The 14,775-nt window shown below is 36.2% G+C and overlaps 1 protein-coding gene across 6 annotated transcripts in view; it reads right to left on the minus strand.

The window, feature by feature from the left end:
* Nucleotides 1-6,999: 6,999 nt before the first annotated feature.
* Nucleotides 7,000-14,775, minus strand: part of ACSL4 (acyl-CoA synthetase long chain family member 4) — an 83,867-nt gene continuing 76,091 nt past the window's right edge. For all 6 annotated transcript variants that reach the window (XM_009235166.4, XM_002831987.6, XM_054544959.2 and 3 more), the window contains one exon: nucleotides 7,000-9,853. In XM_009235166.4, the coding sequence (XP_009233441.1) occupies nucleotides 9,696-9,853 (158 nt within the window). In that variant the 3' untranslated portion in view covers nucleotides 7,000-9,695. The remainder of the gene's footprint in view (nucleotides 9,854-14,775) is intronic.

Raw genomic sequence — 14,775 nt, forward strand, 5'->3', positions numbered from 1 at the left:
ATAAAAAAGCAACCTGCCAGGGAGCTCTGGCCACCCCAAAGGCAGAAGGCATCAATATCTTAGGTGCATGAGGAATCTCTTGGAGATCTCTGGTGTAGAACCTCAAGCTATAACCCGTGAGATTCCTGTTGCTTTCACTCCATGTAGTCCATGAAGACTGATAGGGCCTTCAAGGACTACATGGGGTGAAAGCAACAGGAATTTCGTGGTTCAGTGGGCAGAGAGGATGCTGCTTTGAATGAATGCATGCTCCTTGTTATTATCTGGAATTTGGTAAAAGTCACTCTCACCTCTTCAGTAGTAGGCTCAGACTGGAGGCCTTCTCAGGCAACTGAATCCTGAAAGACTCTTTGTCTTTTCCAAATTCCTACATATGTAGAATCTTCAGCTCACAGTTCAGCTTCTCATTCACCCTCATGGTCTGACATCATGTGCTAATAGCACAAGAACTTTTTTGTATCTTCATAACACCTAGCAATACTACACAAGAAGGGCCAGAAGCATTTAAGTGCCATGTTTTAAGACGAAGGAAATCTAAGAGTATTGGAACTTCACAGGGTTTTAAAACAAAAATGGCTTTGCTACCTAAGAAAAGTCCAGTGCTCAGTCTGTCTTTAAAACTTGTAAAAGAGAAACTCCTAAAGTTTTAAGAAAGAGAATGAAGTCAACAGCTCAAGCTAACATATTTGTACAACCTTACTCCTGGAAACAGGATGCTGAGTCCCTGCAGCTCCAGGCCAGTTGGTTTTGGAGTTTGCCTTCTTCTGAGCGAAACCAAAGGCTAACCAAGATAGCCCACAACCCGAGGAGATGGGATCCAGAGAGCTATTGTTTATACCATAAGCAAAAAGGAAGAGTTCACAAGCAAAGAGAGCCCAGGGGGCCTCTTGCAGAGAAAACAAAGACTCCTGCTGAAATGTAACAGAAGATTCCATATCCTTTCCTTCACTTGAACTCCCTGAGAAAGGTTAATCCTGTCACCACCATGAATCTTGATGGGTAATAAAATGTAGATCTGGGTGAGAAATGATGCCACCTAGAGGAAGGCTGGTGAGCACACTTGAGCGATTTCAGCTCGTCTTTCTATATTCCTCCCTCAGTCGGTATCTAGGCAGGAGGGCTTCTTGATTTTTCTCTTTGGCCTTGTCCCTCACCTACTCTTGGAGAGCCACATTGCCACTTTCCTATGTTGATACATGCTATTCAACATCCGAAACTGAATGTGGGGCATGGAGTGCCCTATGGTAAGGAATGTCGAAGATACAGCTAAGGTGAGAAAGTCATTTGTAAGAAGAGCAGTTGGCTATAAAGAAGAAAGTATATGTGGACATGTCTGTAATTTATATGTATGTATATGTATATCTAATTTGAAGCTTCTTATAACTTCATGGGCTAGCAAATAGCCAGGTGCAAAAATAAATACCTGAACCTCAAAAGAATTATTTTCAGATTTCTACTGCAAAAGTCACTCTGGAGAGACACATGCGTGGGTGAATTTCAGCATGCTCTCTCTTCCTTTTTCCCTTTGTTTTTGTTTGACTGATTTATTATAACTTCAAGGCAAAAATATGAAATGGGAAACTTGGTGTTTAGCACTCCCAAGTGTCCCTCCACCACCACTAGAGCCCATTTTTAATTTGTGATACCCTTAGGAGTGTCTTCCAAGAAATGCTCTGATTCTATATCTCATCCTCTCAGAATCTCTCATTCTTTTTAGTGTTAAAGGAAATAGCTAGCTAACTTGCTGATATGGTTAGGCTTTGTGTCCCCAGCCAAATCTCATCTTGAACTGTAATCCCCATAATCCTCATAGATCAAGGGAGAGACCAGGTGGAGGTAATTGAATCATGGGGGCAGTTTCCCTCATGCTGTTCTCATGATAGTGCGTGAATTCTCACAAGATCTGATGGTTTTATAAGGGGCTCTTCCCCCTTTGCTCGGCACTTCTCCTCCCTGCTGCCTTGTGGAGAAGGTGCCTTGCTTCCCCTTCACTTTCTGATATGATTTTAAGTTTCCTGAGGCTTCCCCAGCCATGCTGAACTGTGAGTCGATTAAATCTCTTTCCTTTATAAATTACCCAGTCTCAGGTAGCTCTTTATAGCAGTATGAAAACAGACTAATACACCTACCAAAGTGAAAGAAAAATTGATCCTACCAAGAAGGAAGAGTTAGAAGAGCCAACAGTTAACTAGGAGCCTCCTTCCTTGGTTAACCATGAATACTGTCCACTCCTCTGTGAATTATTTTGTTATTTAATCCTAAAGATAAATGCTAATAAAGGAATTGAAATATCTAACAGGATGGCCTCCATTGGCCAGTGAGGGAGGATGAGGTATGGAAATTGTTTCTCTGTTTTGTTGTTGTTTTTAACCTTCCCATGTGATTCCTAAGTGCAGCCAGGGTGAAGCAGCACCAGGAGAGATGAGTTTAACATACTGGAGAACATACTGGAGTAAAGATCACAATAAATTTGTTGTATCAACAACTTAAAACTCTTCTGCTGAGCACATCTACAGAGGTGCTATATACACCTCTGTTACACAAAGGCTGTACATTTCCTAATTACTGCTATTGTTGTGGAAATATTGCTTCAGTCATTGTCTTCAAATATGTAAATACAAGTGAACTAAATTTATTCCAGACAGTTAAAGATTCAGAATGTGTTATTCCTCCCAGAACAATGACACCGAGGACATCATTTTTCCTTTGAGGCCTTTACCTATCCCGCTGCTGAACCATTATGTGCCCTCTCTTATTATTATTTTTTTTAACAGAATCTTGCTGTGTCGCCCAGGCTACAGTGCAGTGGTGCAATCTCGGCTCACTGCAACCTCCGCCTCCCGGGTTCAAGCAATTCTTCTGCCTCAGCCTCCCGAGTAGCTGGGACTACAGGCACATGCCACCACGCCCTGCTAATTTTTTGTATTTTTAATAGAGGCGGGGTTTCACCATGTTAGCCAGGATGGTCTCAATCTCCTGACCTCATGACCTGCCCACCTCAGCCTCCCACAGTGCTGGGATTACAGGCGTGAGCCACCATGCCCAGCCCCTTTTTTTGTTTGTTTTTATTATTTTAAGTTCTGGGATACATGTGCAGAACGTGCAAGTTTGTTACGTAGGTATATGTGTGCCACGGCGGTTTGCTGCACCTATCAACCCGTCATCTAGGTTTTATGCCCCACATGCATTAGGTATTTGTCCTAATGCTCTCCCTCCCTGTGCCCCTCACCCCTCGACATGCCCCAGTGTGTGATGTTCCCCTTCCTGTGTCCATGTGTTCTCATTGTTCAACTACCACTTATGAGTGAGAACATGCAGTGTTTGGTTTTCTGTTCCTGTGTTAGTTTGCTGAGAATGATGGCTTCCAGCTTCATCTATGTCCCTGCAAAGGACATGAACTCATTCTTTTTTATGGCTGCATAGTATTCCATGGTGTATATGTGCCACATTTTCTTTATCCAGTCTATCATTGATGGACATTTGGGTTGGTTCCAAGTCTTTTCTATTGTAAATAGTGCTGCAATAAACATATGTGTGCATGTGTCGTTATAGCAGAATGACTTATAGTCCTTTGGGTATATACCCAGTAGTGGGATGGCTGGGTCAAATGGTATTTCTGGTTCTAGATGCTTGAGGAATCACCACACTGTCTTCCACAATGGTTGAAGTAATTTACACTCCCACCAACAGTGTAAAAGTATTCCTGTTTCTCCACAGCCTTGCCAGCATCTGTTGTTTCCTGACTTTTTAATAATCGCCATTCTGACTGGCATGAAATATTTTCTTTTATGACTCTTTACAATTGTACTCTTTATTAAGCACTTTGCTGCTGAAATGCCACCTCTTGCCTTTTCAATCGTTAAATTATCTAAATATATTGTTATGGTGTCAATGTTTTTCTATCAGTTTTCTCTCCTATCCCATACCCACCTTTGATTCATTTGAAAAGACTTGAGAAATGTCTTACTACTGACACTGCTCCATGTAGCTCTTGCTTATTTACCCATCTGGGGAAACAGGATGGCTTTCTTAGAAAAGCCAATTTACAGATTACACTAAAATACTACTCCTTCTGCATCACTCAGCTTTTTAACCTGGTAAGTTTTAAGAAATTTCAACAGCAAAGTTGTTATTCAATGGGCATGATGGACTACAAGTGCCTTGAGTTACGTATATCTGCCCTAGATGTAAACTTCATTGTTTTTTGTTGGATGATATTTTAAGAGGATATAAAATAAATTGGTCTAAAGGCCAAAAAGAAAAAGAAAAAAAAAAGAAACTAGAATGGAAAGTTCCTGTTGGAGAGAGAAGACGGAAAGTTTATTGACAATGGAATAATGCTTTCACCACGGAGAGGAAATTTTCAATCCTATACCCAACCAAATTATCAGTTAAGGTCTCCAATTATTTCCCATTTATCCCTTCTCAGTAAGCTGCTGTAGAATGTATTCTATCAAGGAGAAGTAATAATCCAAGTGAGAAAAAGACGTGGGATACAGAAAACAGGAGATCCAACACATGACAAAGGTAAAGGTAAGTCTCAGGATGACGGTGAAGGTAGATGCCAAGATAATGACCCTGCACCAGAGAAAGGAGGGCAAATCATCTGGTTCTAGGAGAGATTTCTTCCAGATGAAATTGTTAGAATTCTTGTTATCTGGAAGTCTAGAGAGATTTAAGCAATTAGTTGGAGAGCCTGCGGTAGAATTAGCGGTAAGTACATAGAAAACGAAGCAAGTGAAAGAAAGACAATCATTAGCTCCAGTGGTTTAAAAGTGCAGAAGAAAATGAATCAGTTTTCCCACTACATTTCAGCTCTGAATAGCAGTTATTATAACGTAAAGACTTATTGATCTAACTATGCATTTATATTGAGAGGATGAGAAGTGTCCCTGTGTACACTCAAAAGTTGATAAAATCAAGAAGCAGGGATACAAGCATGTTATTTAGATACAAGATGGTAAACACCAAAACAATCAATTAAGAGTTAAAAGTGGTTGCCTCTGAGGCAGAGGAAATGGGGAGGATGAAGGCAGTGGATAGCTGTTTTTCAGAGACTTTGTAGAATAGCTGCCTTTAAACCTGTGCTTTTCAAACGGTGACTTACAATCTCTCTGGAGTAATGCTGTCCAATATGGACATAAAAATAAAAATCCAGTTCCTCATACTAACCACATTTTATTTTTTAAAGATCTTTTAAATTTTTATTTTATTTTTATTTTTTTTTAGAGCTGGGGTCCCACTACGTTAACCAGGCTTGTCTCAAACTCTTGGCCTCAAGCGATCCTCCCATCTTGGCCTTCCAAAGTACTGGGATTGTAGGTGTGAGCCACCGGGCCTGGCCAACAATAACCACATTTTAAATCATCCACGGCCACATGTGGCTGGCAGCCACTACAGTGGATAGTGCAGATACTGAATATTTTCAACTTCACAGAAAGTTCTACTGAACAGCACTATTTTACAGGGTAATTAAATCAATTTAGTGAGTAACAGCCAACATTTAAATAAATGAAATAGAATAGAAAACCAGTGTGCATCTCATTAGTATTGTTTTTTCACAAAATATTTTCATAAAATATGTGTGCACAGCATTGTGGATCACAACAAAAAGAAGTTTGGAAGCACTCCTTTACATTATGTGTGCAAAACCCTGATTAAAATTTTAAAAAACATTAAGGGTCAGGCACTGTGGCTCACATCTGTAATCCCAGCGCTTTGGGTGGCTGAGGTGGGAGGATTGCTTGATGCCAGGAGTTCAAGACCAGCCTGGGCAACATAGCGAGACCCCATCTCTACAAAAAAAAAATAATAATTAGCTGGGCATGTTGGTGCGTGCTTGTAGTCCCAGCTACTTGGGCGGCTAAAGTGAGAAAGAGGATCGCTTGAGCCCAGGAGTTCAAGGCTGCAGTGAGCTATGATGGAGCCACTGTACTCCAGCCTGGGTGACAGAGTGAGACCCTAACTCAAGACAAAAATACATAAATAATAAAAAAAAAAATAAGAGTCACAGACTCCTTATACCTAGTAGAATCCTCAAATTCTTGTGATCCATAGCCCCATAGCCCTATAGGAAACTCAGAACCTAGGGCATCATTTAAGAAAATAGAGCTTGGAACAGTAATATCACAATACTAAAGCTAGACATGATGGACCATAAGGACTATCATGTTCCCTATTTCTTCTGTCATTTGACTTTCCCTTTTTGCAAAAGGCATCATTTTTGAAGTTTGTTTGTTTGTTTGTTTCTTAATGGGAAGAAGAAACTAAGGCTAAGGCTAAGGTCATGAGATTGGCCCATGGTTACAAAGCTAGTGTCAATAAGCCCAGGTCTCCTGACCTCTAGATCTAGAACTTTTTTCACAAAATCTTCAGGGGCAGTCAGTTCTTTAAGGCCCTGAGTATGCTAGTCAATACTTTAAACAACCTGACTGATGAATAGTGTCTAGATACAATAATAATTATGATAATAATAGCTAACATAAGCTATTGTTCTAAACACTTTACATTTTAACTCTCACAACAACCCTATTAGGCAGATCCTATTATCCATCAACCCAATTTTTCCAGATGAAGAAATGCACCTCCAAAATGCTAATTAATCTGCTGAAAGTTACACAACTACAGTGGCAAAGCCAGGAAATAGAGCTCTTAATGCCATTTTATACACACCCTCATATAACTCAAATTAATTTCTCTCTAAAATATTAATTAGCCTAAAAGTAGCAGTTATAATTTGGTAGCACCTACTGATAATCCATGTTTTGTCCCAAAGTATCAGTGTTACAAAGGGGTTTTACTCTATTGACTGGACCAAAGTAACAGTTTGGGATTCAAATACTCTGAACTAATGGATGGGACTATACAAGCCGGTTTAACTGCTTAATGCAATTCCATAAACCTGGAGATGAGTACTTTAAAAATATGTGTTTAAAAGTTTGGTTAATAATCTTCAAACTTGGAGATTTTATCTCAATGCGTAATGAAGTACAAATTGGCTTGATAACATGGGTGAATTTATTTCTTAAGATTTGAGTGCAAACTGAAAAACAAGAACAAACAAAGCTTTTCATCAAGAATAAACATAAAATCTAAACAATTCTGCAATCGTGCATTTTAACAGAAAGTACAAATATGAATACATTATAATTTGTAACTGCATTTAAAAATTAAAATATTTCTCTCCAAATCCAAAACACCACACAATCTTTATCTGTTCTCATCTTGTTACCTTAGAAACATTTGTCATATGCTATCAGGAAAATATAGGCAAGACTTACTAATCAGTTATTCATGATCAAAGAAACATGATTCTCCTTAACTGTGACTTTTTGAATCATTTATCTGTATTTCTGAAATATCACACAATTATACCTCTACTCTAGAGAAAAAAAAGAATAAATACAAATATCAAGGAGGCAGGAACATTCATGGAATTAAAGCAAAAGTCACAAGTGTTTGACTTAGAAATGTACATATTGTAGTAAATTTTTAAAGTACAACTTTAGTTGATGGCTGACGTGTATGTAATAATTGTGAGCAAGTTAAACAGGTATAAAAATGTGAGATCAAAATCTTTAGGCTTAAATACTTGAAAAGTCACTATGGATATGGAAAGATTTGTTTACATAAACATGTATATTTTTAGATGGAAAATCAAGGGGTAGTGGCATCTCCCTGGTCCCTTAACAATATTTGGATTTTTGCAAAGAATTAGCAGCACCCAACCTTAAGTGTTAATTATGTGTTTCTAAAGGACCTATAACAGATCAGTTGGCAGTGTTCTAGCTTTTGGGAGTTGGGGGCAGATTGGGGGTGCAAATATCTGAGATAAGATAGTACATGCACTCACACATTTAAAATCACCATTCTAAATGCGAAAAAAAAATCACATATTGGAAAAGTCTAAGAAACTCATTCTTAAGGGATAAACAGCAGGGCAGGAATAAAAGCTGAACAGTAGTCTACTTGATAATAATGGTATTTCACTCTTCAAAGGCAAGTTGGGAAGAATGAGAATACTCACATACACATAACTTCAGGGAAAACTTGCCTAAAATTTTACCTTGCAAAACACTGAACAGAAATCTTTACAGAAACCTTCATTCTTGTTTATAACACTTGATTTTTCCCTTATTACCACCACATACATAACATTTAAGTATTTTCTTTATAAATATTTTAGAGCAAAAAGAATGTATTTTGTTGCAATGGTGGCCCACATCTGTACAAAACAACATAAGCAACACACACACACATATATATATATGCATATATATATAAAATGATTAAGAAAAAGTGCAAAGAATAACAGTATTAAGATTTTTTGCATTTTACAGTAACTATGGTTCAAGTGTGAATATTTATCAGGGATATATAATCCCAGGTTTTAATTAAAGATTCAAAAAGAAACCACACTCCCAAGTTACTGCACAAACATCAGTCCCTTATCAAGTAACTCTGCCCTTCTCCCAAATCTAGTATTTCCAGTTTCTAAGCTCTTCCCAAACAGGAAAAAATGATAACAGTGTTTTCTTCCCTTTAACTTCCCAAAACTCATCCAAGTTAATCACCTGTAAGTTCGAGCAAGATATTGGGGAAGTCATTCATTATAACCCGCTTTGCTAAAATTAAAGCAAAATGAAAGACTTTCTGAAATGCAAACTACTGATCAATAATCAAAGCAGCAACAGCAAACAGACCTTAAATTACAAATGTAATTTAATACATGTACATTTTAAAATCAATCCCTGTTATCAAAGATAAATTCAGAGTTTAAATCTCTTTCCCAGGTTCAGTGCTGTGCAAGGGTTCTAATTCCAAATACTTATGATTTTATCATCTTTTCTAAGAGAAAATGTTTGCCTGTTAACTTTTTACCTTCCTTGCTCTTGGTCTCAGCTTTTCAGTTTGAATAAACACATAAAGACAATTTTCAGCATTTCAAAAAATGTACTTTCCTCTTAAGTCATTCAAATAATTACAGTTATTTTTAGATCTCAAAGTTTCAAAAAAGCAGCTCAATTTCCCTTTAAATATATTACTAGATATTTTTTGGTGTTGTATATGTTGTTTTATTCTTATTTTAGGCACCGTAATTATTCACAACATTACAATGACTCTATATCTAACCTATGCAACAATTATAATCTTAATACCTTCTAAGGTATTATTTGATTTTGTGTATTATATTACTATTGAATTTTTCCTTCAAGATAAATGGTTGGAAGAGAATTTTAAAGCCCTGCAGCACTTTTGCTTTGAGTAGTGTTAATACATATTTTCTGTCATGCTTAATATTTAAACTTCTGAAATAGGAAGACAAGAGGCATTGGAAGCTGCAAATTTCCTCAAACTACATTCTACTCCAACTCCAATTTATTTTGTTCAACATTAAATATTTTTCTTTACAAAAACAAGTATATCTTAGGCTAATTTTTAAAAACAGAATTTCTGCTCTATAATAACACAGCTAAAGGGAAATAACTTTTCAATTTCAGCTGCACTAGAACTATGCAAAACTAAGTTAAAGTAAACCGGACAACAATTTTAATAACTTTTGGTTTTTTTTTCTTTTTACTCTATCTTTAGAATGATATACCTTACATTCTAACAGCTCAACAAAGGCTTAAAATTCTAGAAGTTGAAAACCACCAGGCTACCTCCTGCACAACCATCAATAAGACAGCAACATTTTATTTGCCCCCATACATTCGTTCAATGTCTTTGAGGTAATGGTTCTTCAGCTCCTTCCTTTTCAGTTTGAAAGCATCAGTTACCAAACCAGTTTCAGGGGTCCATGGCTCTGGGCTTAATCGAACCTTGATTGGAATTTCAAATCGCTCCAATTTCACTGAAATTAGAAGTGAAAGATGGGAGAAAAGGAGAGGGGGGGAAAGAGAGGAGAAAGGAGTGGGGACAGGGAAAGAAGGGGAAGGAGAAGCAATTAACAAAATATGAGTTTTTCAGGATTTACCTAGATGATTCGGGTGTTGAATCACCAATCACCACAAACTTATTTAATGGTATACTAGATAGTTTATTAATGCTACCTCTACCTTACAATTTCATTTTATATTTCTCAAAGTATACATAAGTTGTTTCAGTTGGATAGTTTTAGTCTATGTGGTTATTAAAATATACATACATATACACATTATTTATACTGACACACACACACACACACACACACACATACATGCATACACACACATCTTCCTCTTCAGAGACTTTATATTTGCCTGAGATGGTCTTTCTCAATACAGTTGTGTGTCACTTCCATACTTTATCTATATGTCTGCTCAAATGCCACCTCCCTGGAGAGGACTTCCCTGACCACTCATAATAAAAGAGAAGTCCCTTTGTCTCTCTATACCTTCTTAACACTATGCTTTGTTCAAAGTAGTTATCACCACCCAACATATTATATATTTGTTTCACCACGGAGCTAAAATGTAAGCTCCATAAAAGCAAGGTCTTTGATTTTTTCACTGCCATCCACAGGGTTGAGAGCCCTCAATAAATACATACAAGTTTATTAATTCATTCTACAGAAAATCAAGCCTCTAGACAAATATTCTTTATAAACTTTACTATATATTCAAATGCAGATAAAAAAGGGGATTGTGAATTTCATATCTTTAAATGGTATAAAAACTGATGCAATGAATATTGTATTTGAGTTAGACAACTTATACATATTGGAAAAAATATAAGGAAGGACATAAAGGTAATTAACACAGTATTAATACTTTTAAATTCCATAAATTATATGCCATCAAGTTATTTATTATGACTACAAGGGTAATTCTTTAAATTATGGAGGCCTATTAACAGTAATGTTAATCAACAGATGTTATGTTAATCAACATAAAATGTTATTTTATGTGATTATTTAAAACAGCAATTGCCAAGAAGCAAACATTCGCACATTTTAAAAAACTACTAAAAAATAGCCTAGATGAGTTTAGAAATGATTTGGTTTCAGTGGCAAGCACAAAGAACTCACATTCACCAAAGTTCTTTTCTAGTACTAGTCTACATTTTATGAAAGCTTGATTGAACTAGTGAGTTTCTCACTAAAATGACAGAAAAATATAAAGTTGAGTATGAAAAATAATCTTTTAAATATAAATTAGAACGAACTTCCTAAAAATAATGCCTGAATGGGTCGTAAAGGAACATAAAACTTGCTTGAATTAACCAGGTCTACTCTGTTATTAAAGTACAGCTCAGTTACACAGAGGTTCATAAAATAAGCTTATCTGCTCCCAAGGTCACATTTGGAACTCAAGGAAACAGTTAAATTCTCAGCTACAGATTTGGCCCCCCAATTTTTTATTTCATTTTACTTTTCTTACATACATAGGTCCTAGTCCAGAAACACTGACAAAATTGGGACAAGGCAAACACATTATTTCAGGTGCACACAAGCAAATGAAAGCAGGCTGAAAACAATCTACTTAGTTAAATTCCTACTTTAAAGCCAAAAAAATAAAGACTGCCATAGAAGTTTCATCTTGAAAACTCCTAAACATTATCTAATACTCCAAGCCATAGGAAGCAATGGACTGTCACAGTTTCCTGTAAATAGAATAAATTGCCAACAAGTGAGAAAGGTTAGGGGAAGGAAAAACAAAACAAACAAAAATGTGGCATTTTTATCTGAATTAACTAGAACATTATGAAATGTGACTTGCAGGTGGCAGCAAATATCGATTTTCATAGCCATTAGTAGTTGCTCAAATCACCCAAAAACAAGTATTTTGCATTCTTATGATACTATGTATACCTCACAATTATACTTAAAATATGAAGAGGCCTGCTATGAAAGATGTATAACTTCTGACAGATTTGCTGAATACAATCAAAACTATTTTACATTTTTTTGCATAAGTCTCTGAAATTATAATTTGCAAAATGTTGGCAAGATAAATCCTTTGTGGCACAAAAGGTTTATGATTTATACATTTAGCTCATGATTACCACTCATTATCCATATCATGAGTTACACGCCTCACTGTAAGCACAGGAAAGTTATGAGGACCTAGTGGGTCCTAGGATTTTATTCTGCCTTCTAACAAAGTGGGATACAGTTTGACTTCCCCCATTGTTGCTTCTACACAATTAAATATGCAATGGAAAATTATTCAAGTCACATTCTAATCCATTAATATATTCAGAGGATGAATAAGAGTAACTACAGTGCACCTCTGATGATTAGCCTTTTGGTTGAAATACTATATATTTCTTGAAATACTGTATTTAAAGAAAATACTATATTTGAAATGCTATACTTAAATACCTAAAGAAAATACTATATATTTTTAGAAATACTATATTGAAAGCAAATCAGGCTTTGTATCAAAAAAGGCTCTGGGAGCCTGGTGTCATTAATATAAAAGTGTGTTATATCAATAATATTATAACAAAACCACCTTGAAGAAGGAAATATTATGTCACACTATTTTTATAAGTATAAAATATATGTCACACTGCTTTTATAGGTATAAAATAAATAAGCTTTTTCAATCTGATTATGTTAACAGGCAATTGTTATTTAAAACTTTACAGTGTCTAGAATTCAGAAAATTATTCTTGGGGAGAAATTAGTTTTCAGGTAGAAAAACTATTACTATAAACTATATTTTTAAACCAAAATGTAACCTAAGTAGTTAATATTTTTAATAAATAGAAATAATAGGAGCCCAGTTAGAGAAATAGGTATATTCATATATCTCTGATAGGAATATAAGCCGGTTCAGTTTTCCTGGGGAGAGGCAGCAATTTGGCAATGAGGAAAAAAGTCTTTAAAATATATATTCTCTTTGACTCAGAAATTCTGTTTCTAGGAATTCACACTAAGAAAATAATCACATAAGAAAATAATTGAGTATACAAGATTCGTGTTATATTTGTTTACAGTGATGGGGAAGAAGGTGAAACTCACCTAAAAATCTAATAGGGACTTAAATGGCTATTTATGCACTGGGACTATTTAGTATTTAAAATGATACTGTAATCTTCTATTTACTGACACAGAAAAACTTCGATTATGTTGACAGGTTAAGTATATATACCAAAATGTAATCTCGCCACCCAAAGATAAACTACTCTCAAGTGATTTTTACTTCCTTCTTTGTAATAGTCTGTTGTCCAATATTTATAATGAGTATAGATAACCTATAATCAGAAAAATGATATTTTTATTTGTAAGAGAAAAACAATGGGTTAAAATTAGGTTAACAGCTTCCAACAAAACACAAAGAGTATATAGTTTTTCTCTGTTCTGCCTAAAAAAGAATTTAAATTGTTTAGAATAATTTAAAAATGAAAAAGGTATTAACCACAAGGCAAAAAGTGAAACAAGAGAAAATGAGCACTGAATGAGAAAGTATAACAAAATCTTAGAAGACAAAAAGCAAAGGAATTTGTGGTAATTAACTTAGGGCTGAGGAAGCCAAAGCAACTACCAACAAAAGAGGTTGCCAACAAGCAGCAAACTGCCCTCACAGTAGAGCCCAGGCAAGTGCCCCCTAAACCTGTGCCTCTGAAGATAAGAGATGAGGGGTAAAGCTGGAAACAGCAGCACTGGGCTCCAGCCTGTTTAGAGAAAAGTTCTCCCTCCCCCTATGCTGCCCTTCTCAAAGCCATTTGTAGGCAGGTCTACTTTTTGGAAAAACTGAAGCAGAGACTCGGGACTCATGGACATTAGGTACAACAGAAGGAGGGAGTAAGGCTGAAAAGAGAAGGATTCAGTGAGGGTGAGACCCACTGCTCTCCCATCCCCCCCAACAACTCCTTTACCTCTTTTGGCTACCAGAATTCTGGCAGTCAGGCTAATATCGCCCAGGTAAGAGACTGGAGAAATCTCCTTTGGAGAAACAGAATGACTTAAGAGAAAAAGACACTAACATTGGAATGCCTTTTCAGTGAAGCCTAGTAAGCTTTCCAAACAGTTTTTTAGTACCTGGTTCTTAAATATGGACATACGAGGATCAGCAGACACTTGGGACTCAATGACCAAGGCAAGCATAAAGTACAACTTGGAGGTAAAAGAGACAATAACAGGAGAAGAAAACTACATAAAAAGGATTCCTTTTAATATCCTCAGAGGAATAAGAGACAATGCATTGACTGCAACCATGAAAGAGCAACAGGGTGCTATTAAAAAGGAACACTGAGAGGACAGGAACAAGCTCTTGAAAATTAAAATTCTGATAGTGGAAATTGGAAATTCAGTAGACAGAAGAGATGATAAAGTTGAGAGAGTCTGCCAGAATATAAAACAAAAAGAGAAATACAAAATTTTAAAAAGGATAATAAAATTAGAGGATGAAAGCTGGAAGTCCAACAGCCATATAAAAGTAGTCCCAGAAACAGACACACAGGGTGGGGGGAATTATGGGGAAAAAAACAAATGAACAAACAAAAGATAAATTAACATTTCCCAGAACTGAAGGGCAGAGATCTCCATACTGAAAGGGCCCACAACAAGTATGCACAATGATAAATGATCAAAGACCCATACTAAGATACATCATTATGAACTATCAAAACATCAGAAATTAACATAATGACTCTGAAAGCTAGGAAAGATAAAATAGATCATACACAAAGGAATGGGAATCAGGATGCAGCACTGGAGTTGGAAGACAACAAAGCCAAGCCTGCAAAGTGTTCAGGAAAAATGATTTAGAATTTATCACTCTAAAATATGCCAAGACACATCTCAAGGGTGAGGACAGAATAAAAACATATTCAGACACGCAAGCA

Source organism: Pongo abelii, chromosome X (assembly GCF_028885655.2).
Source record: "Pongo abelii isolate AG06213 chromosome X, NHGRI_mPonAbe1-v2.0_pri, whole genome shotgun sequence".
NCBI classification, from domain to species: Eukaryota; Metazoa; Chordata; class Mammalia; order Primates; family Hominidae; genus Pongo; species Pongo abelii.